Source organism: Polyodon spathula, chromosome 2 (genome assembly GCF_017654505.1).
Source record: "Polyodon spathula isolate WHYD16114869_AA chromosome 2, ASM1765450v1, whole genome shotgun sequence".
NCBI lineage: Eukaryota > Metazoa > Chordata > Actinopteri > Acipenseriformes > Polyodontidae > Polyodon > Polyodon spathula.
In genome coordinates, this window is record NC_054535.1 from 24,139,419 (window position 1) to 24,163,238 (window position 23,820).

A 23,820-nucleotide genomic window follows, 5' to 3' on the forward strand; every position below is an offset into this window, starting at 1 on the left:
GTCCTGGCCACCCTCACCGCTTGTCTGGTGTCAATGGCTCTCCTCCTGGCGGTATCCCAGCAACTGTGGCAGCTTCGTTGGACATCCACCCGAGACAGGAACTGCAAACTACCCATCCCCAAGGGTTCAATGGGCTTCCCCATCATTGGTGAGACCTGTCACTGGTTCTTCCAGGTAAGATGGTTATTTCCTACGGGTGACTCTGCGCTTCTGTGTTGCTCTGCTGCCTGCCTGCCTTGCTGTTAGTAACCATTGACTGCGCTGCAGCGGCGGCGTGCTTGTTAACTGCACTGTGGTTCATTCTATCCTTTAAGGTGGTCCGTGTCGGTTTAGGGATGCTGACTGTGGACACAGGCAAGGTGTCAGCGGGATGGATTATTGATTTCTGCATTCGGTAAAAGAGCTTTTCGACTCGTAAGAGCACCCCATGGTTGTCTAGTGTTTGCGGTGCTGCTTTTTTCTGCTTTAACGCTTATTTGATGTCATTTAGTTCGTAAACAAGTATTTAAAAGTAATCACGTTTTCAGTAGATCAGCGTCTCTACATTTGACAGGTGTTGATAAATTAAAACTGTTGTTCAATAAAAATGAGCAGTTTTTTGGAGCTTAACGGGCGATCCAAATTTTAATGTGATAGCAACATAGCGAGTGTTGGTTTTTGATACAGGTCTTCCCAATGATCTAGACTACACCTGATGCATGTATTGGTGACGCAGTTTTTACATTCCGCGCAGGTCATGAAGATTAAGATAAACAAACACACAGGAAAATACTAATATAATCAATAATCATGTAGTGTTTATCGGTAGGACGCATGTGTCATATCAGGTTTATACAGTAAAAACGAGCACCACCACTCGTTTTCTTTGATATTGATTTGATTTGCTATTTAAACCTTAATGTGGTTTAAAGGGGCAACGTATCTCCAAACTCCTAAGCTCTCCAAACTGTAGTCAAATCTCCATGCTTACCATACGATGTCCTTATCTGAGTCAGTGTATCAGTTGTGCACTGTATGCAAAGTACACTGTTGTCATCTATCTGTTTTAATTTTACTAAACAATATGTATGTATGTATGAATGTATGTATGTATGTAGTGCGTAGTGCATAAAGGTTAATTGTGCAGTCAATGCTGCTTTTCTGTAGCTAACTATTAAGTTTTTTAGGTTTACCTAATTAAGATACCAATTTTAAATATTTAGTTTATTCACATTCTTTCACAAGAATGGTATTGCTCTGCTATGTGTTTTTACTCTCAATATGACACGGACCCTGTGCTGCTCCTGTTTTCATTTGTTTGTTTGAAGCTGCGGGAGCGGGTAAAATCTAGGCTGGTTACCTTGTCCTTTTCAGCTGCATGGTAATTGTGCCTGGTCGCACGTAGGCGTGTGTGTGTGTGTGTGTGTGTGTGTGTGTGTATGTGTGTGTGCTCACGCAGGCGTGTGTGTATGTGTATTTGCGTGCTTAGGTGTGCGTGTCTGTGTGTGTATGTGTATTTGCGTGCTTAGGTGTGCGTGTCTGTGTCTGTGTGTGTGCTCACGCAGGCGTGTATATTGTGTGTATGTCTTGTGTGTGCTCAGGCGTGTGTGTGTGTGTGTGTATGTGTATTTGTGTGCTTGGGTGTGCGTGTCTGTGTGTGCTCACGTAGGCGTGTGTATGTGTATTTGGGTGCTTAGGTGTGCGTGTCTGTGTCTGTGTGTGTGCTCACGCAGGGGTGTATATTGTGTGTATGTCTTGTGTGTGCTCAGGCGTGTGTGTGTGTGTGTGTGTGTGTGTGTGGGGGGGGGGGGGGGGGGGGGGGGGGGGGCGTGTGCTCAGGCAAGCCTGTGTGTATGTGTATTTGTGTGCTTGGGTGTGGGTGTCTGTGTGTGTGCTCACGTAGGCGTGTGTGTGTGTGTGTGTGTGTGTGTGTGTGTGTGTGTGTGTGGTAGGAATCTGAAAGTAAAAGTAGTTGCTGTGTCACTGTTTGAAATGTTATGTATTATAACTTCCAACAAGGTAGTTAGTGGTACTTTAGAATAAATGCCTTGCCAACGCCTTATTAAAGGGCTGGCAAGATGTTGTTCCTGGATTGACTTAACAATTAATTAGCAAATTCCTGGAAGCCTTAACTAAAACATTTTCAGCTCTGAAGAGCTAACCTAGTATTGATTATTGATACTTAGACCTGTCAGATTCAGAATTTCCAAGCAGCTACAGTAAAAAGCAAATACATATAAAACTAAAGAAAAGTACAAAAGATGTAGTGAAGCTAATAATATGTATTTTTTTAAGTTCTTAAAACCAATAATGTTTTATTTATTGATGTATTTATTTTGCATGGCATTTATCAAACTGAACCATTTTGCTTGAGTCTGAAGCTGCTCTCTCACGTGACCTGCGAGCTGTTGAACTGTAATTGTACTGCACTGCTCACATTTCCATTGGCACTGTATTAGTATTGCACAGAAGTGCTTTTCTTTCCACTGGCAGGGAGCTGTTTCCCCACAAGTTAAGAACTCACGGTGGACTTTCTTATCTGCCTCCCTCGTGGGCCTGGCAGTGAGCTGAATGCCAGTCTTCTATCACAAACAGGATTTCAAAAGAGGCAGTGCATGACATAGGTGAAATACTTTTTCAACCTTTTTACCTGACAACATTCTTTAATGTATAATTGCATTTTATTTTTCTTGTATTGAGGTTTTTTTTTTTTTTTATCAGGACTGTTAAAATGTAGCATCTGATATACAAAGTCGTTCCTGGAATACAATGTGTTCCAGTGCAACACCTTGCTGTATTCTTTTCTGCTATTACTAAAGATGCTGTTGTTTTGAGTGCTTTTTAGCAGGACTCATTACCATGATGATTATCAATGAGAGTCTGTCCTGTTAAACCCATAAAATACAACTCAAGAAACCTATGCTTCTATTTATTACTGTTTACTTTCATACTGACCTCATTCTATATGACCATTCTATATGACCTTCTGGTACCCAGTGAAGAAGAATGAATTATTTATAGAAAGGCAGGAGAATCACATGGTTCTATATTTTCAGTGGAGAAACAGCAGTGTTAACAGAACAAGCATTCCAAAATATCCGGTTTATATACCTGGAATGCATACTTCACATACTCACAGTATTCCCAATTCAGTCAGACCACGCTTGCTTGTAATGATCTGGCTCAATTCCCAACGCATTTGTTTCTGGTGGCCCCCAACATTGTAATCACCACCTTGACACTATTGTGTTTTTTTATTTGTATTGTTTTTAACAATGAAGCACTCCTGCTTAAAGTTTTCCTATTGCTGGTTTGGCCCCACTAAACCACAAGCCTGAACTGTTGTCCCCTGCTTATTAGGCTAGGAGTAACTGCAGTTAATTTAACAGTATGGCAAGCCTCCAGATCTTGATTGCAGGCATTAGGCAGCCACTACCCATTAGGATGCAGCCTAACCTTTGGCCCTTGTGTGGGAGGTTACCACTAACAGCTCCCTCTCAGCAGCCAAACAGGCAGATTGCTGTTGATCAGGGGGGAGTTGTGGCTGTGCTTCCAGTTCTTTCAATGAGCTCTTCATCCATGCTGGGGGGGGGGGGGGGGGGGGGGGGGACACAGGACAAGGGACGGGACTGTAGCCTCACATTTTGACCAGTACACTGGGATCTGTTTAGGACAAGCACATGGGACCTTTGGCACCCATTGGAGACAATAGATTTTATGTTGCTTCCAAAATGTTGGAAGCCATACCGGGTACTGGGGTTTAAGTAGATGGATTATCCCCAGGGCAGTGAGCTGTGATTAGCATACTGAGTAAACTTTGGCTACTAACCCGGTATGTTATTATACCCACTCACATCAATTAGCATCACTGCTAACGCTTTTTCCTGTGTTGCAACAATACAATGCACAGCCATCTGTAACATATTTTGCAAAGTACTTCAGCAGTGGTGCTGAAACAATGTAGCCTAAAAACCTGAGATATTTTGCTGATGAGACCAGAATAACATTCCTTACCTTCTAACCTTCTGATCATATTGGTAGACCAGTAGCTTGTGCAAGGTTTTGAAAATGTATTAAAACTGTTACTGCATACAGCTGTTCTAATGACTTATGAAAAGAGCACATATATGTGGTTTGTAATGCAGTAGTCTTGGGTTCAGTCTGTGGCCAGGGTTAATTAAACCTACAGCACACGTTGCGGGGTGGCCTGGCCTAGTGCCCAAGGGGTTGGCGATTCGGGCTAGTTATCAATAACACCTCTGCGGGGGTCCTGGGCTTGCTGTACGGTCTCACAGCTCCCCTGCTGGAGGAAGGGACGCTGTCACTAGCACTTGGAACCCATCGACAGTCTGCTCGCATTCCCGCTGTTAGTTCTGTGTGTGCCACAGGAACAGAGAGTGACTCCTGCTTTCTTTACAAGATTGACCAGATTAAGAACTGGCTGGCACAGCGGTCCAATGCCCCAGCACTCACCTCTGGAAACCAAAGTTTCCTCAAATGACTCTTGTTTTAAAAGACAAAACAGCCACACAGTATGGCCCGGCTTGGCACAGCTACAGGCTTTTCACAATGGAGGCCCTGGGGTGAATATGCATACAGGCTGTACACCGATAATCTCACTACTGAGAGCCCTTCCAGGTCAGGGGTCAGCACATTTTCTTTTTTCTTTTTCTTTCTTTTCCTTTTTTATTGGTCCTGGTTTCCACAGTGCTGCGTTCTGGATAGCTAGCGAGTCACCATAGGGTGGCTGTCTGTGTGTTCCCTGCTGCTATAGTGGGGACCGTCAATATCCTTTCTCAATTCAGAATGGAAGATTTGTCAAGCAGACAAATGTTTCAGCTAGTTTGTAGCTGAGTTTACATTGAACAGTAAACAAGTCGAAGTATTTGTCTACTTCACTCAGTTTCTTTTAAGTTTTACCTTTGAATTTTGAGGGAGCGTTTTGAAGTTATTCGTTTGTGTTTCATTGTCTTCTTTTATGTTTAGAGCAAAGTGTCGAGTTATGTTAGCTACACAGTGCTGAATTGATACTGAAAAACTATTAAGTAGTATTTCTCAAATGTTTTTTCTGAGAAACATTAATGATGTGTGTGAAATACAGATATGCACACACACATTATGTTGGTAATCAATAACTTGAAAAGTCCTGGTATGTCAGTCAGTATAATTTTATTGTACTGGTTATATATAAAAAACTAAACAAAAAACTTGATCATTGACACACCAGAGCAATGCAGTTCTCATAAAAGTCAATATCTGAATTACCCTTAATCAGCACAAAGCACAAACATAAACACACAAACATATGTGTACTCTATGCTGTAATATCATACAATAGCAGCATTTGTCTTTTTTTTTTAAATTTAGTTGTTTCCAATTTTTTTTTTTTTACCCTAGTTTTCTCCTCAATTTGGTGTGCCCAACTGTTATCTGTATTCTCAGCCCACCACTAGCAACCCCCCTGCCGACTCGGAGGCTGGAGCGCGCATCCTCTGAAACGTGCTCCTGCCAATCCATCATTTTTCACACTACGGATCCACAGCGAGGCCACCAGACCTATAGTGCCGGAGGACAACACAGATCTGGAGGCTCCACTGCAGAAACACAGGTGCCCTATCAGCCACAGGGGTTGCTGATGCGCTGTGAGCCATGGATTCCCCTGCCAACCTAAGCCCTCCTTACCTGGGCAGTGCTCGGCCAATTGTACGCCACCCCCTGGGAACTCCCTGTCATGGTCGGCGGTGACATAGCCTGGACTCCAGCCTGCGATCCCCAGGCTGTAGGGCACATCTGCGTGGGGGGCCTTTGAAGAATGCACCATTCGGGAGCCTCAGTAGCAGTACTTTTCAATGTATAAACTATTTCCTTGATAGTCATGATTCCACGATGCACCCACTTCACAGCAAACCCAGGCTGTAAACTCACATGTTAGGATAACCCCGGTGCTGATCTGAATAAATATAATTAAAGTACTTTTTTTTTTTTTGTGGTGCTAATAAAAGGGTCATTTGTATAACATTTCCACTGCTGCACAAAGGCTACCTTTATGTGGTGGGAGTTTCAACCGGTGTCCAATTTATACAAAAATGTGTATTTTTAGTCTTGGACTCTGTTTGGAAGGAGTCTGTGGAAAAAAAAGCAAGCCCTTTATGGCACCCCTTGTAAAATATCTGATAAATTTCTTTAAAAAATAAAAGAACTATTGAGGACCGTATCTTAACTATGTCAGTATCAGGCGACCTTGCCCCGGCTCAAGAGGGGCTGCGTTTTAGAAGGCTGGGGTTTGTTTTTCAGGCAGAGATTAGATGCAGAAATGCATTTTGAGTTTTTTTTGCTAAAGCCTTTGCAGTTGTATCTGTCTGACTGTGTGTCTGTGTGTATGTTCGCCTGCATATCTGCTATATATATATCTGTCTGTCTCTGTTTATCTGTTTATATCTGTGTAGCTGTCGTCCAACTGTTGACCTGCCTGTATATTGATCTGTCTGTTATACATCTGTTTGGCTGTTCACCTGAATATCAATATAGGTGTCTGTATGTCAATTTGTTCATCTGCCTATCTATGTGTGTGTGTGCGTGTCAGTCTGTTTGTTTGTCTGTCTGTCAGTCTGCCTGTTCACCTGAAAAATAATGTATATGTCTGTCTATCGGTCTGTCTGTCTGTTTGTAGATATGTTTGTTGTTGTGCGTTGACAGATTTTGTTTTAATCTCACAATATCACTTAGCTGCCGAGGGAGGATGCAAATGCAGTACAGTCAGCCCACAATAAACTCTGACTGTCTCGTCTCTGTAAAGCCTAAGACCCTTTTTGTCAATTGAGAGATATTTTGCTTGTGAGACCAGAATGACATTCCTCACCTCCAGACAAAATGTCCTCAACGCCGCTCCCTCTCCATTACAGTAAACAAACTGTTTCGCTGGTGTAAAGTGGAAGAGGTACTATTTTGGGCAGGAGACGTAATGTTCATTTAGTAAAGATAGCAGAATCACTGACTGGACCCTCATTGAGACATATTCTGGGGCTTCCTCATACAGTGACAGCTGTTTGCACAGGGATCTTAGGACCTGTGTCTTTACACTCTGCCATTAAATGAAAGCATTTTAAACAAGTCACATTCTGTTTGAGAATATTAAATAAATACATTCCATTAATGCCAGTTAATTACATTGGCAGAGATGAGATGAGCTGTGTAAACCCAGTTGTGGGGACAATATTGTGTTTCATGTGTTCATGTGTTGTTGGTTGGTCTATTCAATTAAGAGAACGTATATATTTTGTTCTCTTATTGCAAGGAACTAGTACAAATTTCTTGAAATTGGTGGCCTACACCTTCATACCTAAAACATTAATTCTGAATTCGTCATAGAGTATTGTCAGGTTCAGGCCAGTTTGAGAAGCTTATAAAGTCAGTTGCGCAATGCCATTCTTAAAATGCGATGTTTCAACTTGCGATGTTGCTGTTCTAGTTTTCATCAGAATGTATGACTACGTTCTTGAAGTTATGAGGTGTGCACATACAAAGGGGTTGTTAAAGGTTATCTGTATTATATTGTATGCTGCAGCTTTAAACACATCATTTAACACATTAATGGACTGTCAGACAATGGGAATGCTTCACTTAGCATTTAATCCTATGCTAAATTTACTAGTTCTTATGCAACAGAACTAGCAAGAAAAGTGAATAAACACAGTTTTTTTTTGTCTGTTCCAGTTTGGTCATGATGGGGGTTAATCACAGAGAGGTTTCTGCAGTAAAATGTGGAAGAGAGATACATTCAGATCAGTAGACTAACCCAGGATATGGTGGTGGGAAAAGTGACCCACAGATAATTATAGTAGAATATAAAAATCCAAACACAGTGCATCTGATAATAATTAAGTGATTAAGCAATACAATGCAGACCATTCAGCCGACACAAGAATATGGTTTTATATGACTAATGTTAGACAAAAGCAGTAGCAGGTCTTGTTAACTCCATCAGAAAGGTGGTGACTGGAGCAGAAAATCTCTATACGGTCACATTGGCAAACAATGCATGTGTTTATCTCAGCAGGAGTCAGACTGGTGAGAGAGGTAACAGGGTTTACAACCCAATCCACTCAGCCACTCTGCCTAATTCTAAGAAACTTGCTTTAGATTCCTGGTTCATTACCACTTCCTGTGTTTCATATCAGTTTAAATGCAATGGTCTTGTTGCATATATATATATATATATATATATATATATATATATATATATATATATATATATATATATATAGTGCCTTGCAAAAGTATTCAGACCCATGACCAATTCTCTCATATTTCCAAATTAAAAATGGTACATTGAAATTTCATTCTGTTTAATATTTTATTTTTAAACACTGAAACTCAGAATCAATTATTGTGAGGTGACATTGGTTTTATGTTGGGAAATATTTTTAAGAAAAATAAAAAACTGAAATATCTTGCTTGCATAAGTATTCAACCCCTGTGCTGTGGAAGCTCCCAGTTTGCACCGATGAAAGAAATTGCTCTAACGAGGACACAATTACCTTACCATTGGCCTCCACCTGTGAACCATTAAAGTTGCTGTCACATTTTCTGGATAAAAACCCCACTGTTGAAGGATCATTGGTAAGGCTGTGAATCTGAAGGAAAATGAAGACCAAAGAGCATTCTACAGAAGTTAGAGATAAAGTAATAGAAATGCATAGATTAGGGAAAGGGTACAAAATAGTATCCAAGTGTTTGGATATCCCAGTGAGCACAACTGGATCAATAATCAGGAAGTGGAAGCTGCATCACACCACCCAGGCACTGCCAAGAAAAAGCCGTCCCTCAAAACTCAGCGCTCAAACAAAAAGGAGACTTGTGAGAGAAGCCACAGAGAGGCCAACAATCACTTTGAAGGAGCTATAGAGTTCAGTGGCTGGGAGTGGAGTAATGGTGCACCAGTCAATCATATCAAGAGCTCTGCATATCACTGGCCTGTATTGGAGGGTGGCAAGAAAGAAGCCATTACTCAAAAAGTACCATCTGAAAGCACATCTGCAGTTTGCCAGAAAGCATGTGAGTGACCCAGCTGCGATGTGGGAAAAGGTTTTGTGGTCAGAGGAGACTAAGATGGAGCTTTTTGGCCAAAATTTAAAGCGCTATGTGTGGCGCAAACCTAACACTGCCCATGCCACAAGACACACCATCCCTACAGTGAAGTATGGTGGTGGCAGCATCATGCTGTGGGGATGCTTCTCATCAGCAGGGACTGGGCATCTTGTTACAATTGAAGGAAGAATGGATGGAGCAAAATACAGGAAAATACTGCAAGGGAATCTGCTTCAGTCTCCTAAAAAAACTGAAGCTTGGGAGGAAATTTACCTTTCAGCAGGACAATGATCCCAAGCACAAGGTCAAAGCAACATTGGAGTGGCTCAAGAACAAAAAGGTGAATGTCCTACAGTGGCCCAGTCAAATTCCTGATCTCAATCCCATTGAGAATCTGTGGCACTATTTGAAAATTGCGGTCCACAAGCGTCGTCCAACCAACCTGAACAACCTGGAGCAAATCTGCCAAGAAGAATGGGCCAAAATCACTCCGACACTGTGTGCAAAGCTGGTACATACTTACCCCAAAAGACTTAAAGCTGTTATTGCAACGAAAGGTGGCTCTACCAAATATTAATGTGTGGGGGTTGAATACTTATGCAAGCAAGATATTTCAGTTTTTTATTTTTCTTAAAAATATTTCCCAACATAAAACCAATGTCACCTTACAATAATTGATTTTGAGTTTAAGTGTTTTAAAATAAAATATCGAACAGAACGAAATTTCAATGTACCATTTGTAATTCAGTAACATGAGAAAATTGGTCAGGGGTCTGAATACTTTTGCAAGGCACTATATATATATATATATATATATATATATATATATATATATATATATATATATATAGTAATATATATAGTCTGAATTAAACAAACCAAGCAATGACAAAATATTTTCATCGCAGTGGAAATCTGAACCAGTCATAAGGTTGATAAGTTACACAGTGAACCTTGGTTTTTACTTCTTTAGATAAATAAATACCTTTATTTCTAGTTTTGTAGCTTCAACAACAACTAAAAAACTTCCATTTGGAAGTAAAAAGCTTTGAAAATGAGATATTGACTGATCTTACTGAAACATCTTATCCAAGTTGTTTCTTTCTATCTTTCATTCTTTCTCTTATCATAATGAGGTAGTTCAGCGCAGTATGTATTTTAGAGTTTAATTTCTAATAGTTTAATCACAAATAAATCAAAGAAAGTAAATAATGTATCAAATGCAAGTGGTTATTAGCTACTCGTTATACCCTATCAGACGCAATGATATTGGGAATGGAAAAACAGGAGGGCAAGGGTTGTGTCTGAAAGGTATTATCAGTTAATTGGTTTCAATGTAAAATGTGTTTATCTGAATAATTGTTAATACCACTCTTAAGGAGTTCTTTTGTGTGTGGGAAGCAATGAGAAAAGACAAATAAAATAACTGTAAAATTATTTTGCAAATGTTTCAACCACAATTTTTTTCATCAGTGTCAATAGCAACATTAAACTGTACAGCGTACAGAGCTGGTTCAGGATTTGTTTATGCATTTCTTTATTATAAGGAAATTGAAATGTGGTATACCCTGGGAGGTATTCTAGGTCTAGACATTCTTACAGAATGTGGTAGATAAATGAACCATAAATAGCAATTGAACCACTTGTTGAAATATTTCGAAAAACAGCTGGTTTTTTTAAGTGGTTGTGTATTTTCAGCACTGTTTTAGAGAGGCTCTGCTTCAAAGGGTTTACTATGTCAAATCCTGTCGCGGTTTTTGTAAGTCTAGGTAACATGTATCAATTGTCTTGACTCATTTGAGTCTTTTGCATCAGAGCTTACAGTCTTGGCTCGAGAGAAGTCCAGTACTGAATTGCACAAGTGGTTAGCTGAAACTCTCATGGTGTCGGACTCTAGTTAATGGGGTATTCCCCATGAAGACTTAATTGACAACATTTTAGAAGCATAACAAGCCACAGAAAAATGAATCACTCATCCCCAATAGGTGTCACTGTAGAACAAAGCCAGCGTTGATCAAATGTGCACTGGAAACAATGTAAAATAACACATGTTAAACAAATAAATAAAAATAAAATAAAGGTGGCTGTGTTTTTTAATCCACCCATATTTTGTGGCTTTTATCAAAACAGCACCGGTCACGTTTTCTAGGACTTCGACACTCAGGGTACACCAGAGGTGTGTCTTCACATGGTCTTAATGCAATGCTCTCTTCTGAGTCTGTGCACGAGAGTTGTTTCTTTTTAGTCTTATTTACTTTTGTAACATTGACAGCTTTATTGTCCTTTCACAAAATACACCATGCAGTGTCCTGATATGCTTCAGCGATACTGATGTTGCAGCCCAGTAGCCATTAACAGTGGTGTCTCTGTCACCTGGTGCAGGGCTCCAGTTTCCACTCTTCACGGAGGCAGAAGTACGGCAACGTGTTCAAGACGCACCTGCTGGGCCGGCCGCTGATTCGCGTCACGGGGGCCGAGAACATCAGAAAGGTCCTGATGGGAGAACATAGCCTGGTCAGCGCCGAGTGGCCCCAGAGCACCAGCACCCTGCTGGGGCCCTACAGCCTGGCCAACTCCATCGGGGACATCCATCGCAACAAGAGGAAGGTAGCTTGGGAGGAACACAGGGGTGGGGAGCTGGGACATGTCAGGGGTTGAGGAATTTGTTAACTGGTTTAAGTTTAGCGGACCTGAACCTTATAAAAGTTTCCCATAGAACTCAGAAAAGTGTAACAAAGCATGGTGAAGCAAAGGTAAGCATTGTAAAGGCCAAGCGGTACAGTGAAGCATTAAAAAAATGGCATAATGCATATGGGTACAGCAAGGGAAAACTGCTAAAGTGCTGTGCAAGATCACTGAAGTAAACTTTAATAAGGGCATTGCTGCTAATAATTTATCTGAATAATTGTTAATACCACTCTTAAGGAGCTCTTTTGTGTGTGGGAAGCAATGAGAAAAAACAAATAAAATACTAGTAACTGTAAAATTATTTTGCAAATGTTTCAATACAATTTTTTTCATCAATTCCAATAGTAACATTAAACTGTACAGCATTCAGAGCTGTTTTTGAAACATCTGCATAACCCAAATAAAATATGAAAGGGAGGTCTTCTTGAGATTGATTGAGAAAATGGATGTAAAATCCTGCAGCGTGTCCAATGACAGTGCAGCAAGACTGGGAAAGAAGCATTGCAGCTCCCTGGAGGCAAATACCTGTTCCTTAACATTGCAAAGACATGACATATCTATCGCAAGCATCTCTGCAGGCTGCCTTTGTATTGCCGTGAGAAACCGTGTTCAGTCGCAGGTTTAAAACAACAATGTTGCTTGCTGTGTTATGACGAATGGGATGAAGATTTTGTTGAGCCATTTCTGCAAATTGCATCGGATTTGTGTCTTCACCTGGGCTATGTGACACTGAACCACTGAATGCTCCTCCCCCCCCCTTATTGTTGGTAGACAGAACACTCCTGTCTCTCGGCCAGTGTGTTCAATTTGAGAGGGTTATGTTTCTCCTCACACACCTGTACCATTGAAAGGTAAATTGACTGTAATCAACAGATAATCCCTTCTGTACCAAAAGCCGTCACGTAGCACCTAATGATAGGTAATTAGTACTGTAACATTTTTTGTACAAAGACCGACCTCCCCCTGCCAATTGTAATTAGATTTCTTGGACCCTACTGCAGCAAGGCAATGTGCTGACTAATACCGAGCATGGCGAATAGGATCACACAGTATCTGGGCATCGTGGTTAAAGTATCCAGGCTGGTAATAGTGAAAGACCGGGCTGTAAGTTTAGGGTTTTGTCTAAAGTTGAGAGAACACAACTTGGAACTTGGTTTCAGGAGACTAGGTTTCAGGTCACTGCATGGCACACCAGGGAAGACTAGGAAGCAGCACAGTCTCTAATATGCTTGATGTACTTTACAAAAAATATACCCATTATAATCTAAGTGCCAGATTCATGTAGTTGAAGCTAATTGACAAACTTTCTAACCATCCGTGAAGAATCCCCTTAACATCAACTGAGCAGCAACACCAGTTTTTCTCTGTCAACCGCAGTTCCCAAAAGGCCCAGCAGAGGGCAAACCTATTTTGTTTGACAGATAGCTAACTGAGCCAAAGGCATGAATGAGGCATTGTGTTTCTGCTGATGTGAGGAGGAAAGAAGACAACAAATCCTATAGAATAAAAACATATATAAAAAACAAGCACAAATCAGAAGCTTTGAACTCTCTAATATGATATTAAAACATATGGGATGCATTACTGGGGTTTTAAAGGTCAAGTTTTGTAATAAAATGCATTTGAATTATTATTTTTTATAAATAATTATAATTATTTGAAATCCTCCAACAATACATGGCTTTATACATTCCTGGTGTAAATAGCTATGTGGTCAGTGGCCAATGAAGGAAGAGTGAGTAAAAGGAAAGCTTGTCGGTAGTATAGATGTTGGCCTCTGATTAAAATGTTTTAACTGTCCCGATTACCACCCTCTGAATGGTGAGGGTGTGACCTGATCCGACAGAAAAACTCTGTAAAAAAAAAAAAAAATAAATAAAAATAATAATAATAATAATAATTTCAGGAATGTATTTATTACAGCCATTAATAATCATAAATGTGCTCTTAACTAATGATCATGGTCCTTTTAGTAAAACACAAAACACAATAAAATAGACATATCGTTACACATTAAACAAAGCGGTGTTTAACATTTCTTATGGGAATTATTATTCTAAACTAAAAAAAGTCTAAGAAGTCTGACCCAGAATACCAAGCTGGACTCAGACAAAACATTTTGTGTGTGATATTACCCTAATGCTATTACCAAACCCTATGATATCAAAGGGGTATTTGTAGCCAAAAAAAAAAAAAAAAAAAAAAACAGTTTGACTGCTCAGTTCCAAGCCATCAGAGTTAATAATATCCAAGCACATATTATAACAATTTCAAATAAGAATATGTAACACTTCAAAAATGGGAAATACTCACAATATCTCACGCAAGTGGCCCATGACCCTAATAGAGTCAGTAATGGAGCAGAACTTGTCTCCTGGTTCTCACCTGTTTTTGCCTGAAATTATGTACTTTTCCAACTACTATTATTTCAAACTAGAGCGGTTGGGAAGTTACAGAGTCTCGTAAATGTTGTGATGCGAACTTTCACTGCTGCAATGCAAAGCTCGTTGTTCATAAAGTTAGCAATAACATTTAAAAAATGAGAGTGAGAGAGAGCGGGCAGGATGGAGGGAGGGAGGGAGAGAGAGGACGGAAGGAAGGGAGGGAGAGAGGTGGAGAGAGAGGGAGAGTAGTAAGGTAAGTTCACAGGCTTAGAACTACTCTCCATTTTACAAGTTAGGAAAACTTTCCTTAGCCAAGGTATTTAGAGGTCAAATCATGCTGGGATCTCATATAAAAAGTGCTATTGTTAACCTTCAGAGCTGAGGTTTTAAGGGAACATGGATGTTATTTTACCAAACAAACCCTTGTGAAAGGGGTGCTTTAGAAATGCTTAGCCTTAGCCAGGAAAATCTTACCTTTCTTGAGTCTGCTGACAGCAAGGGAAACTGTCACACTTAGAGACCTTGCTTTCATTTCTACACCAGTCAGAAAAAAATAAAAAACATTTTCCAAATTTGGACAGTCACTTGGCAGATGCTAGCAAGCACTTGCTTGGAGGAGATTTTACTGCTATATACATTAGCCCACTGGAGGGCACTGGTGAGGAAACAGGAAACCTGGTAGGTACCTACTCACCTTTACAAACCATTAGCAGGGAAAACGGACCTTTCCAGACATTGCAATACCACTCTGCAGCTGCACTGTCCCTGAGTGATCCTTCTCAGGAGCAGATATAGTGGGTGGATTTCATGGTTCACATTGTTAATGGAAATGCCTGTACACACTTTTCATACAGGTTTTCCCCCTGGTACCAATACAATACTCAATTACCACTTTCCTTTTAAGAAACATTTAAATACACCTGGACACATCTGTTGTGTACTAGAAGAAGAAGAAGAAGAAGAAGAAGAAGAAGAAGAAGAAGAAGAAGAAGAAGAAGAAGAAGAAGAAGAAGAAGAAGAAAAGATTTTGTGTGCAACTGAAAAATTAAGATATTCTTTTTCTATATGGCTATACAGAAATAGTATTTAAGTTAGAGATCAACTTTACAGTGAAAAGAAAAAAAAAGATTAACTTTGTAAACGACTGAGACCAAAGAACACTGTTTCTGATAACACAGCACTCCCTTGCGTACACTGAATTGTTAATAAGGGAGGTTCTGCTATAGGCATGAGTCGTGTTTGGGAGAAACTTTGTCTCAACCCAATGCGGGAAACGCAACCAGCTTCATGTGGCAACAAACAAGCAACTGATTCCTCCCATTTTCCTTCTCTCCCCCTCCACAGGTGTTTGCGAAGATGTTCAGCCATGAGGCTCTGGAGAGCTACCTGCCAAAGATCCAGCAGGTGATCCAGGACACTCTGAGGGTGTGGAGCAGTAACCCCGAGCCCATAATTGTGTACCGCGAGTCGCAGCGGCTCTCCTTCCACATGGCCGTCCGTGTGCTGCTTGGCTTCTGCACCTCGGACGAGGAGATGAAGCACCTCTTCAGCACCTTCCAGGACTTTGTCAACAACGTCTTCTCCCTGCCCCTTGACCTGCCTTTCAGTGGCTACCGGAAGGTGAGCTTCCTAGTTCAGGCTATGGGAGAGCCTGAGGATAAGGTCCTTTGAACCATTATAGCAAACCTGTCGTGTCCTTCTATTGTCCTTTGTTTATCAAAATGATTCTGCTTAGAGTTGCACAATGACTGCTGTGTGAATGTTATTGTAATATTAAAATCTAGGATAAAGGATGCACAAGATGTGTCTTTGAAAATAAGATATTCTTAGTTTTAAAATAACAGAGGCTTTGCTTGTTCTGAGGGCATGTATGCATAATCCGATCTTGCAAGCCTAAAGCGAGAATCACTTTTATGATGAGCAATCCAGAGCAAAGATGGACGGACTACTGATCCCGGAGAACCAGTCCTGCCTGTTTTTCACTCTGAATGTGCTCAGTGTCTGGCCAGTCGGCTTTGCTGTGAGGAGAAGCAATCTCTGCCCCCACCCTGGGAGCATCAGAGCCAATGGAACACCCCCCGCCCCTTGGGGTCCCCACAAAGTTCAGCCTCTTTGCACAGCCTGGACACGAATAGGTGCTGTCCAGACTGTGTGACTCATTCTGCACTCCCAGTGACAGCACTTTAACTGGGTGGGCATAATTGCTTTTTTTATAGCGCCTTTCATAGTGGACCACCATCACAAAGCACTTCACAAGATACGAGACTAGGGTGTGTGAACTATGCATCAGCTGCAGAGTTACTTACAACAATGTCTCACCTGAAAGACGGAGCACAGGGAGGTTAAGTGACTTGCTCAAGGTCACACAGTGAATCAATGGCTGAGCTGGGATTTGAACCGGGAATTACCTGGTTACAAGCCTGTTTCTTTAACCACTGGACCACACAGCCTCCCATACTTACATATGTTTTGTACTGACGGTGACATATGTCATGATTATACATCTTGGTGATACTGATTTTGAATATACAGCCAAAGGCAAGGCTAATAATACAGTATGTTACTAACATAATGTTGTATGCATCAGGCTGTTACCATAATTATCCACAATCAGAACTCAACAGAATGTTTGGCTTTGAACAGGAATGTTTGTGCCTGATGACAACTGTCCAGACGAGAGACACGTGTTTTACTGCGTGTGTTGTTCTTCTCCAGGGTATCCGAGCCAGGGACACCCTTCAGAAGGGCATTGAGAAGGCGATCAGGGAGAAGCTGCAGAGCAGCCAAGGGAAGGACTATGCTGATGCTCTGGACATCCTCATTGAGAGTGGGAAGGAGCATGGCAACGAGCTGAGCATGCAGGAGCTCAAGGTACACCAAAGGATATCTGTAGGATAATCAGCTACAAGGACTGTTTAGTCAAATTTGTACAGACTTCTGTTACAGTGAAGTTGGAATGCATTTACGATGTGGTTATAGTTTAGATTGTGGTTATGGTACCTATAGACCAATTGTATTCACAGTTCATCCCATTCCAAGATCTTGTTCCAAGCCGATTCTCTGGAACCTGGTTGATTCAATTGAATACTTTAAGGACCTCTGAATTTTGGCTCAGATATTGAATTTATAGGAATGTGTTTCTCAACACTGCCCACATACAGTAGTTCTGCTTTGAGAAAATGTTTTATTAAGGTTAACAAACAGAATGCTGCCCTTCCAAACAATCATACACATTAGACCTTGTTCAAAGTCTTTCTCTTAATTTAAACCAGTATGTGCAAAATTAATATAAACAGTTTTGCCACCTGCACATACACATTCCATAATTACTGTGTATCTACATAGTAATTACTTAGTAAATACATGTGTTCCTATAGATAATTGCAATATTATTATACATAGTTACAATATGCTTAATGTGTGAATCTTTTTGAACAACATAACCCTAGTCTTATCCCTAACCATTCTCTGATACAATTGTGATGATATATCACCTTCAAAAAGTGACAATACAGCTCAACTTCAAATATTACAGTAAAAGCATAAAAACAAACATATTTAATATCATAATAATAAAATGTGATTAGAAGTATTTTGGGGCTTTATTTTAAGTTTTTATTTTTTGTTCTAAACAAGTATTTGTATTGCAGCCTTTTTGTTAAATCTCTCAAAACTTTTTTTTCTTGAACCTCTTGTCCTTGAGAGGCTCACTTGGTGAAAGCATGGCCTCGTTGTGTTCAGGATGAGTCATGCAGTCAGGGGAGTGCAGGTTTATGTCCTGGCTGTGTCAAGTCGGCAGTCTTCACTGTGGATTCCAGAGGGAGCATTGCATTGGCTCTGGTGCTTCCATGGGTTAGCGAGGCAAAACCAGCAGGGACTGTTTCTCCTCACCGCACTTGAATGGACCCTACTGGCTAGGTGCCGGGTGAGCTCAGGTGACATCCACTTTCGAGTTCCAGGGTGTAAAAGAGGAAATTGGCTTGGTCGTGGGATCGGAGGACGCCCACTGAACCATGAGCTCTCGAAAGCTGTGTGCGGAATTGCTGTGGTGAAAGAACATAATCGGATATATAATCTGCATTACACGACTGTATATACTATACTAGCATTTTTAAAACCAATTGGACCATCTTCCTGTTGTGTAATTTAAAACATTAACAAAAAAAAAAAAACTGAAGTTTATAAAACACAAGACCCACAAAGCTATGAATTGTGAATTGCTTTCAGGTTTGTCCTGAAACAAGTTCAATTTTGCATGTGTCAACAGTTCTGAAAACACAAGGGACTATGTTTGCATGTAAACACTCTTGGATAACGGTGTACAGCTTAAAGATTAATTCCTGCTAATACTTTCATGAATAACAACCCATTTGGATCAGATTTCTCATAGAATTAAAGTATTGGGTAATACCATTGGCAGATAAACTCTCTTAGCTGTTTCCCTAAACCAAAATCCAAGCAAGATTTTAAAAAAAGTTTACCTTAGTAAAACTGCACAGTAATTTAGCCTTTTTTTTCCCTTTCAATAACATATTCATCATTGATAGCAATACAAGAGTAAGATTTATTTTAAGAAAACTTGGCATGAGCAGTTATTTCCTATTTGTTTTCCCAACCACAGACAGGAGAAACATCCAAAATTGAGTCAACTTGTTTCTTTCGAAGACATTGCACTGCAGTGTGTGTGCTGATAATACTGTATGCTGCTCTGTTTGATCTCATGTTCAATCTCAAGGAAGATGAATGATGTAGGCTGATAATACTGTATGCTGCTCTGTTTGATCTCATGTTCAATCTGAAGGAAGGTGAATGATGCAGGCTGATAATACTGTATGCTACTCTATTTGATCTCATGTTCAGCCTCAAGGAAGGTGAATGATGCAGGCTGATAATACTGTATGCTGCTCTGTTTGATCTCATGTTCAGCCTCAAGGAAGGTGAATGATGCAGGCTGATAATACTGTATGCTGCTCTGTTTGATCTCATGTTCAGCCTCAAGGAAGGTGAATGATGTAGGCTGATAATACTGTATGCTGCTCTGTTTGATCTCATGTTCAGTCTGAAGGAAGGTGAATGATGCAGGCTGATAATACTGTATGCTACTCTATTTGATCTCATGTTCAGCCTCAAGGAAGGTGAATGATGCAGGCTGATAATACTGTATGCTGCTCTATTTGATCTCATGTTCAGTCTGAAGGAAGGTGAATGATGCAGGCTGATAATACTGTATGCTGCTCTATTTGATCTCATGTTCAGCCTCAAGGAAGGTGAATGATGCAGGCTGATAATACTGTATGCTACTCTATTTGATCTCATGTTCAGCCTCAAGGAAGGTGAATGATGCAGGCTGATGTATTATTTTGTTACTTTTGTCTAAAACGTTTTAATCTCCTGCGTTTACAAATTAAGCTGTTCACAAGCAAGTCTAAAATATCTTTCTATGATTAGCTGGCTGAATACTTGAATAGGTTGTCATACAAGGCTTAATAGTGTGCAATAAGCAATTTTATTTCATTTGTTTTGCCACAATATACATTTTTCTATGTAATTACATTTAAGATTTTAGAAGGGATAGAAGTGATTACTAAGGTAGACATTTTTAAGGGGTTCTCCAACCCCTGTAGGGGAGCTTAAATAAGAATGGGTACAGAATAATCTGTATTTCCTGTCCATGGTTGTATTGTACAGAGTATACAGGTTCACAAAATAGACACCGCTAATGGGATGATAATTTAAACTGCATACTATCTGGTTTTACGGTATACATGTTTCCAAAAAAAAAATAAAATAAAAAAATAAAAATCAGTCAATCAAGAAACTTTATTTTTGGAGTTCAGCGGGATTGGCCTTCTGGTTGATTTGATCCAGAAAGATAATGCACTTGATTGTTAAAGCAATGCCCTGTTTTTTGGTAACACATTAAGGGACTTTAGGATACATGCAAAGTGATTATCGCGACCACTAAAAATGCGGTGTATGTAAAGAAAGGTTTTCACCTGGCGTTCTGCACCCACTATCAAATTAGCACTTTTCCATCATTAATCTATTTAAATTATATTGAAATGATTTCAAATATATAAAAGAGCACGGAATTGGGAGGGGATCTGGAATGCAAACATTACCTGGTTGACTGTCTTCCTAGTAGCATCGACAGCACTGACTTTCTACACTATAGAGGACCATATGACATCTTTGGTAGCATCACTTATGTTGGCTGAGGCTTTTCCAGATAACTCAATTTCATGCTGAAGCACTCTCAGCTCCTCCTCGGAAAACTTTTATTTTCTTTTCTGAGTGCCAAGAGGACTTTGATGGCCTTTCTCTGACATATTTTTTTTTAGTTTGGTTTGATTTTCATGCTCCACAAATCTCATCCAGCGCCTACTGCTCTCTGTACTCCAAACTCACCTCACCTCTGGGCTGTAAGTGCGGCCACTAAATAGCCTGATGCACAGGTGGTTCCTAAGTGTCTCAAATATAGTAGAGTTACTTATTAAATACATGTGGACTTGAGCATAATTACAATGCTATTATTCATAGTTACAATGTACTTACATCCTTTTGCATGATATATATGTAAGTACACAATTGTATCAGAGAATGGTTAGGGATAAGATTAGGGTTATGTTGTTCAAAAAGATTCACACATTAAGTATATTGTAACTATGTATAATAATATTGCAATTATCTATAGGAACACATGTATTTACTAAGTAATTACTATGTAGATACACAGTAATTAGAGACAGTGAATGTAAAGTGTTACGAATTTACGGACTAAAAAACACCAAATAGAATTCTAAAGTAAATAAGAAATAGCTTAAGACTTTTTGCAAACCCTGTAAATGACACGTTCTATTTCTCGCCCGGTTTCCTTTATGAAAAAATGAGAACTTGAAGTAAAAGGCTTTCAGAATCTAGCCCTATATAGCGAATATAAGACCAATGGGAGATGTGGAACAAACTAGGACTGAATAAACCTCTGTCAGGGGTTCTTTAAAAGTACCCTGGATATGCCATAGAACCTCTTAAACATTCCACACGGAACTCTTTTGCGCTAACATTCTGCCCCTTCCTTCCATTGTCAGGAGTCCACCATTGAGCTGATCTTCGCTGCCTTTGCTACCACAGCCAGTGCCAGCACATCTCTCATCATGCAGCTGCTGAAGCACCCGATGGTGCTGGAGAAACTGCGTGAGGAGCTGCGGAGCCATGGCATCCTCCACAATGGCTGCCTGTGTGAGGGAGCGCTGCGCCTCGACACCATCTTCAGACTCAAATACCTGGACTGCGTCATCAAGGAGGTGCTGCGACTCTACACCCCCGTCTCAGGAGGCTACCGGACTGCCTTGCAAACCTTCGAGCTTGAGGTGAGTCCAAACAGGCATTCTACACGTTGGATTTATTGCTTGACTTGATTGGCTCATGCAACTTTTAGGCAATGGGAATGGATGGTTTATTAAAAGTGACAACACTTGCACAGGACTGACATTGAAACGTCAATTAACCAGGGCACAGTGTACTTGTAAGGTCTGAAAAGATATCTATAGTAGTTGCAAATCATACAAATTGATATGCACTGAATATTATACTTGGCTAATATTTGCTATCCAAATGGGTACTACTGCTTACAGAATATGGCAGCTGTTAAGGAACAGTCCCTGCTGTTTTTTCAGCTAGAAAGGATTTTAGCACTTGTGTCTCATCATTTATAGTAACAGAAAAAGTAGTTACTGTGTCTGTTTCTATCTGTTCCTCCTGTCAGGGTTTCCAGATTCCTAAAGGCTGGAGTGTGATGTACAGTATCAGGGACACCCACGACACAGCGTCAGTCTTCAAGGATGTGGACACCTTCGACCCGGATCGCTTCAGCCAGGATCGCAGCGAGGATAAGGACGGCCGCTTTCACTACCTGCCCTTTGGAGGGGGGGTGCGAATGTGTCTGGGTAAGCAGCTGGCCAAACTGTTCCTGCGGGCACTTGCCATAGAGCTGGCCAGCACCAGCCGCTTCGAGTTGGCCACCAGGACTTTCCCACGCGTCATCACTGTGCCCGTTGTGCACCCAGTTGACGGCCTGAAGGTCAAGTTCTTCGGACTCGACTCCAACCAGAATGAGATTATGGCCGAGACAGATGAAATGCTGGGGGCCACTGTCTGATCAGCAGGATGGAGGGCACGGGCTCAGAGGGCATTTGGAGAAAAGGAGCAAAACTCAAAAACAAACAAACAAGCAAACAAAAAACTAATAAACAATGCAAAAATTGTGAAAGACAAAAGAAAAGCATCCTGGAATTGCCAAATGCTAACTTCATATGAAGAGAAAAAAACAAGCAAACATCATGACGCTGCCAAAAATGTATAGATTTCATTTTTTAAATATCTTCGTGAGGAACAATAAAAGAAAAACTTATTTGCAACTATGTGGGGTGTGGTTAGGTGGAAACTAATACTTTACAACCACAGAGAATAAAAGCAGTGATGAAAAGCTAAAACACACCCCTTTGTAAAGAAGAGGTGCCAATCTATTACATAAATGAAACAGGGTGAAGAAATACTAAAGGACAGGGAGTGAGAGAAAAGGGATTAATGAGAGGAGAAAGAAAGAAAGAAAGAAAGAAAGAAAGAAAGAAAGAAAGAAAGAAAGAAAGAAAGAAAGAAAGAAAGAAAGAAAGAAAGAAAGAAAGAATAGGAAAACACAGGGTCACAATGGTCAAAAATATGTAAGGGAAAAAAAGGAAATGGGAGACATGGCATAAGGGACCTGAACTGATAATAAGAAGTGAGGGGAGCATAGAATTGAAAGTAAAAGATCTTACACAGATTTTTCAGACTAAACCATATTACCTGACTGATAGACTGTGATGTATTTGATTTGTTTTGCAGGCAAAGCACTTTGGAACATGATCTGTTAAGTCATCATCTTTATATGCAGTAAGAAAAACAGCAGAGGAAAAACCTTTACTGCTTGTAAAATCCCTTGGAGAGCGCTTGGTATTAAATGCAGGAATGCCACGAATATAAAAGTAATCAAATAATATGCTGTATAAAGTTACATTGCTTTCGCTAGCCGAAACGTCTTTAACAGGATCTGAAGTTATTGATAAAGTATGATAAGGTCATTAAACAAGATATAAAACAAACTAGTCCCACACAGAAGGGTAACTACATGCTTTAAAGAGCTTTATAGTTGCAGCACAGTATTATAGTTCTGGGAGAGGTGTCAGTAAATCGTAAAACCAGCTTACCTAGGGTTCCTAATGATTTTTCTACTAGAGTTGCCCCGTTTGATAAGGTTATACTCTATGTAAGACACAACAATGAGATGAGAACAATATTGTATAAACAGAATGCAGACATAAAGACACAATGGCAAGAAAATAAGAAGCTGACAATAAGCTGGGTAAAATTACTCCTTGGTTTATTTATTTTTTGTCACAGTGCAGTTAAAGCCATGGTCTAGTGCGACTGCATTACAAGGCTTCAATATTTCTATACTTATATACCATGAGCAAAGTACATAGTCGCGATTGGTTGAAATGATTAGAGCTGTGACACCAGTATCGGTCAACCAACTCCTTTGAACAGCCTTGTTCATACCAATTCTCATTCGCTACACTGTGGCGTACCTTTGATGAAAAAAAACAAAACAATAATATTGTTACCAGTATTTAAAAAAATAAAA

At 40.2% G+C, this 23,820-nt stretch overlaps 1 protein-coding gene and 1 long non-coding RNA gene across 4 annotated transcripts in view; one reads left to right on the plus strand and one right to left on the minus strand.

The window, feature by feature from the left end:
- Positions 1-106, minus strand: part of LOC121294427 — a 1,326-nt gene extending 1,220 nt beyond the window's left edge. Inside the window, exon 1 of the long non-coding RNA XR_005946786.1 lies at positions 18-106. This is a non-coding gene — a long non-coding RNA (uncharacterized LOC121294427). The remainder of the gene's footprint in view (positions 1-17) is intronic.
- LOC121294409 (cytochrome P450 26B1-like) overlaps positions 1-22,546 on the plus strand; it is a 22,688-nt gene extending 142 nt beyond the window's left edge. Inside the window, exons 1-6 of one of the 3 annotated variants that reach the window (XM_041218081.1) lie at positions 1-174; positions 11,449-11,673; positions 15,483-15,758; positions 16,854-17,009; positions 21,227-21,508; positions 21,904-22,546. The exon at positions 1-174 is cut by the window's left edge and continues 142 nt beyond it. In XM_041218081.1, the coding sequence (XP_041074015.1) occupies positions 1-174; positions 11,449-11,673; positions 15,483-15,758; positions 16,854-17,009; positions 21,227-21,508; positions 21,904-22,296 (1,506 nt within the window). In that variant the 3' untranslated portion in view covers positions 22,297-22,546. Of the gene's footprint in view, positions 175-248; positions 395-2,519; positions 2,604-11,448; positions 11,674-15,482; positions 15,759-16,853; positions 17,010-21,226; positions 21,509-21,903 lie in introns of those variants that run through there. The other 2 variants (XM_041218089.1, XM_041218098.1) reach the window with 2 other exon arrangements.
- Positions 22,547-23,820: the final 1,274 nt, after the last annotated feature.